Source organism: Penaeus vannamei, chromosome 6 (assembly GCF_042767895.1).
Source record: "Penaeus vannamei isolate JL-2024 chromosome 6, ASM4276789v1, whole genome shotgun sequence".
NCBI classification, from domain to species: domain Eukaryota; kingdom Metazoa; phylum Arthropoda; class Malacostraca; order Decapoda; family Penaeidae; genus Penaeus; species Penaeus vannamei.
Genome location: NC_091554.1, coordinates 42909049 through 42914346, shown reverse-complemented (window position 1 = coordinate 42914346; position 5298 = coordinate 42909049). Strand labels below are relative to the sequence as shown.

General features: G+C 36.7%; 1 protein-coding gene across 2 annotated transcripts in view; it reads left to right on the top strand.

Annotated features, from left to right (window-relative positions):
- Nucleotides 1-2312: 2312 nt before the first annotated feature.
- The window catches only part of LOC138862029 (uncharacterized), a 29031-nt gene continuing 26045 nt past the window's right edge, over nt 2313-5298 (top strand). Inside the window, exons 1-2 of one of the 2 annotated variants that reach the window (XM_070123022.1) lie at nt 2313-2523; nt 2656-2735. In XM_070123022.1, the coding sequence (XP_069979123.1) occupies nt 2708-2735 (28 nt within the window). In that variant the 5' untranslated portion in view covers nt 2313-2523; nt 2656-2707. The other variant, XM_070123021.1, reaches the window with a different exon arrangement.

Sequence of the window (5298 nt, the reverse complement as noted above, 5' to 3'; positions counted from 1 at the left end):
ATATATATATATATATACACACACAATATCAATATTGGTAACCATAATGTGACAATATCATATGGATAACGAATGATAATGATAGGGACAACAATATCAATTTTGGTACCCATTGGTCAGGATTTCTTGTTCTTGCTAACTGCCCATTTTACGCGAGCGAGAATAGGAGAGGGAGAGGTGGAGTGATATCGATGATTAGGAACGAAGATTGTACTCTTTTGGCCTAAGCTCTGGATTTTTGTATATTAGATAAATGGTGCTAATAATAATAATAATAGACAAATCATAGCGAATGATGATTGATAGCTACAACAATTGTGCGTGTCTGACCCGACCAGTCTCCTCCTGACATGGCAGGGATAAGGAGGATGAAAACCATACAAAATGAAATAAGATAAGAGTGTGATAAGTTAGGACAAGGAGATATTTTCGCACAAAGAGAGAGAGAGAGAGAGAGAGAGAGAGAGAGAGAGAGAGAGAGAGAGAGAGAGAGAGAGAGAGAGAGAGAGAGAGAGAGAGGGGTGGAAGGGGGGGAATTGAGGTGAGGCATCGATCAAGAAATTCCTAAAGACCGGCCATAAACAATCAATCGACAAGGATAGGGAAAACGGAGATGTGAGAAGCAACAAACATAAGAAGGTAGGCAGGAAAGGGAGGAGGAGAATATATATATATATATATATATATATATATATATATATATATATATATATATATATATATATATATAGAAAGAGAGAGAGAGAGAGAAAGAGAGAGAGAGAGAGAAAGAAAGAGAGAGAGAGAAAGAAAGAGAGAGAGAGAGAAAGAGAGAGAGAGAAAGAGAAAGAGAGAGCAAAGAGAGAGAGAGAGAGAGAGAGAGAGAGAGACAGAGAGAGAGGGAGAGAGAGAGAGAAAGAGAGAGAGAGAGAGAGAGAGAGAGAGAGAGAGAGAGAGAGAGAGAGAGAGAGAGAGAGAGAGAGAGAGAGAGAGAGAGAGAGAGAGAGAGAGAGAGAGAGAGAGAGAGAGAGAGAGAGAGAGAGAGAGAGAGAGAGAGAGAGAGAATGTTAAAGTAGAAACAAAGGCATTTTGAAATTGTGCAGCTATACACTTACTATACACTTTAGTATGAAAAAGAAAAGAAAAAGAAACACACCAAATTCCAGCTAATGTAACCTATCGTCGATTAAACTGATTTACGATCAAGTTTATGTGAGAAAACGAAATTTGGAGTCTCCTGGTCAAAATTTGAGCTATACTGAAGGCACCAAACTTTTTTTTTTTTTTTTTTTTTTGATATTTCATATATATACGTACACATAAATAGACCTACATGCACGCGTCTCCAACCACCCACTGAACGCATCCGGGCTCCTCTCCTCCCCGGCGTCGGCGGCGCGAGACAATTGGGCGGCGCTAAGTATATATATATTTATATATATATACTTATATATAATATAATTATATATTGCGTGCGCATATTTTTTGTGCGCTGTATTTGATTATGTAAGGCCAGGAGAGGACTTATCTGGATGAGGGTGGGAGTTTTATATCACCTTAAAGATATGTGACTGAATTCTTGTAATGCTTGTAACTCTTTATAAATTAAGTGCTGTATTTGATTTTAAATATTTTTGTACCTAAGTTTTGTATAATGAATTGTGAGCCCGCACAGGGACTTATTAAGTAAGGGTGAGGATAACCTAAGTTACCTCATCCTTTTGAGATGTAATCTTACTTTTTTGTCTCAATAAACGTGTCAAAGTCAAAGTCAAAGTCTTCCCGCACCTGACGCCTCCGACCCACACGAGCCACGCCCTCGCCCGCCCAGAGTCCCCGGTCACGCCGCGAAACCGCTTCGCACCGTTGCTCTGAGGCTAATTTTATATATTTTTTCAGTGATTTGTATTACGTTTTTTTTTGGTATTGGTATTATTATTGTTATTCTTTTTATCATCATTATTAGTGTTATCATTAATGATATTAATGTTATAGTTACTATGATCATTATCTTTATCGTTCTCGTTGCTATTATCGGTATTATAGCCATTATTATTGTTACTAATGTTATTATCGTTATCATTTTTATAATGATAATAATTTTTAACAATTATTATTGTTGTTATAATATTTTTTATTAGTCATTGTTGTTATTATTATTATTGTTATTATCATCATTACCATTATGATTATTATTGTTATCATTAGTCTTATTATCGTTATTAATATGATCATTATCATTATTATTATCATTATTATTATTTTTACTGTTTAGCGTTATTGTTGTTACTATTATTCCGATCTTCCTCACTCGCTTCCTAATCACCCTCGCCTTCTCCATCTCTTCCTCCTGTTCTTCCTGTTGCTACTGCTTGTGAAGGAAAGTATCTTTTCTTCTTTTTATTTCATTTTTGTTGCATTCTCACACAGCTTATTGTGCGAATTAGAAGGTTCAGGGTTCGGTGTTTTGGTCGAATCCTTTGAGCGGATCAGTTGTGGTTCGCCAGCCAGGGTTCAGTACGCTGCGAAGTCTCGGCTGTTGAGGTATGACAATTTTCGTTTATTTTGTTTTTATAGTTAAAGTGACAGTATCCTTTGGGATTATTATCTTTTGTTGTATCAAGAAAATGAATTATCGCTCATGTAATGTTCTCTGATATTTTGTTTACTGAATAGGACCCGGTTTTTAGAGGCGTCTCGAAAACATCTGATGTAGGCCTGGCTGATCATGTCGTCTTCCCTTCGTATTTCTCTTGGTATTTGGAGCTCCGTCGCCTAGTTCTTCTCTGTGGAAAGGGATGGCAGTGTTTACCGGGGAATATATGTAAATTGCGCTCATCTGACAGTAGAGGGGGACTCATTTTCTTTATTTACTTAACGCCTGTCTGTGTTGATTGTATTCTACTTTTGATTTGTACTTTCATTTTTCTTTTGTTGGATTATGTATTTTATTTTTCTCAGTGATATATTCGGTTGATTCTGCTTGTTGTATTAACTGTATTGTTTACCCTTTGCTTTTGTACATGATGTATGCCATAAGTTGGACTTTTTGTTAATTTTTGTAACTTACCTTATTGTTATTAATTTAGCCTCATTCTTGTGTTATTTTATTTTGTCGGTTTGGTCACTTCACCAGCCTTCCATTATTGTTTGTAAAGATTATTTTGTAACTGCTTAATTAGTCAGTATGACATTTTTTTTCATTTACTTACCCTTTTTGTTATGTTAATTTTGCATAATCATTTCCTGTCATTATTTCTTATGTCATGATATTAGTCAATAATATCAATAAATTGTGTGTAAGGTAATCTTGTGTCTTGTTTTCTAACCTTGAACAATCCTTTGATTAATTGTTGAATATTAAGAACCTGGCACACACATGTGGCAACCTTGCCAGGATTGTTCAGGTTGGATACATATACTGGATTATCTTTTATTCAGTCAGGATATGTCCTACAGAATCCTCGCCATCCTTGGGAGGCGTGCATTTTCTCATTGAATGTATGTAGTACTTGCTTGTTATTCTTATAGAGATTTTTGTGGGCGGTTATTGTCTGTTTGAAGCAGTCTACTCATGCACATTGTAAACGCTCTGTTGGTCGAGCGTGTTGGTCATCGCTGTTACAAGGTGTAAGCAGTGGCTTTCTAGTGGTAGATGTATTATTGTGTGTAATCTTTTATTTGGTGAGTTACTCTTTCCCAATCATGTCTGATTATACATTTGAAGTCTTGAGGCAGCAGGCAGAGTCTTTAGAACTCACAGGTGTAGATGCTGCTAGGTATATTCAAGAACAACAAATAGCATATAGAGATGAAAGAGCTAAAGAGAGAGAACCAGAGAAAATTAGGATTGAGGCAGAGAGAAAGTAAAGTTGGCTCATGATCTTGAAATGGCTAAAACTAATAGTAGTCCTTGTATTTGAGCAAGTGCAAATATATCTTGTCGTTCCTCATTGCCTGTCTTCTGGGATGGAGAAGATATTGCGTCTTATCTTGTGAGGTTTGAACGTGTGGCTTGTCGTCTTGGAGTATCACCAGCCACGTATACTGTCCAGCTGGGGAGTCTGCTGACCGGTAAAGCTGTAAGCATATACGCTTCTCTTTCTCCTGAAGTTACTAGAGATTACGAGGCTCTAAAGAAAGCTCTTCTTAGAGGGTTTAACAAGACTCCAGATCAGTATCGCATGGATTTTAGATCCAGTAAGATCAAAGTTGGGGAGACATATCAACAATTTTCCATTTATATTGGTAGATTGTTTGATCAGTGGCTGAAATATAGGAATATTGAGAAGTCGTATGAATCCATAAGGGAATTCATGATCTTTGATCAGTTAATATCTTCTCTATCATCTGACATAAGAATGTTTATCAAGGAACGTAATACCTCCTCCCTTGATGTTGCTGTAGAGCTACCTGATACTTGGGCTTCTGCACATAATGCATACCCAAAGATTAATAGTGGATAACATAAGAGAAACCCAAAGAAAGAAGAGTAGGGGAGGATGAGGAGGGGAAGGAGGAGGATGAAAAGGAGTAGCAGGAGGGAAAGGAGGAGCAGGAGGAAGAGGAGGAAGAAGAGGAGGAGGAGGAGGGAGAGGAGGGGAAGGAGGAGGAGAGGAAAAGCAGGGAGAGGAGGAGGAGGAGAGGAAAAGCAGGGAGAGGAGGAGGAAGAAGAGCAGGAAGAAGAAGAAACAGAAGAAGAGGAGGAGGAGGAAGAAGAAAAGGAAGAAGTAGTAGTAGAAGAAGATGAGGAAGAGGAAGAAGGGGGAGGGGAAGAGGAGGATGAGAAGGAAGAGGAGCATGTGAGTGCCAGGTTCTTAATATTCAACAAATAATCAAAGGATTGTTCAAGGTTAGAAAACAAGACACAAGATTACCTTACACACAATTTATTGATATTATTGACTAATATCATGACAATAAATAATGGCAGTAAATGATTACGCAAAATAACATAACAAAAATGGTAAGTAAATTAAAAAAAAGGTCATACTGACTAATAAAGCAGTTACAAAATAATCTTTACAAACAATAATGGAAGGCTGGTGAAGTGACCAAACCGACAAAATAAAATAACACAAGAATGAGGCTACATTAATAACAAGTTACAAATATTTAAAAAAAAGTCCAACTTATGGCATACATCATGTACAAAAGAAAAGGGTAAACAATACAGTTAATACAACAAGCAGAATCAACCAAATATATCAGAAATAATAATAAAATAATTATCCAACAAAAAGAAATCAAAAGTAGAATAAAATATATTCCATAAGACCACAATGAGATGGAAATGCAGTCAATGGTTTGGCTTGGTTA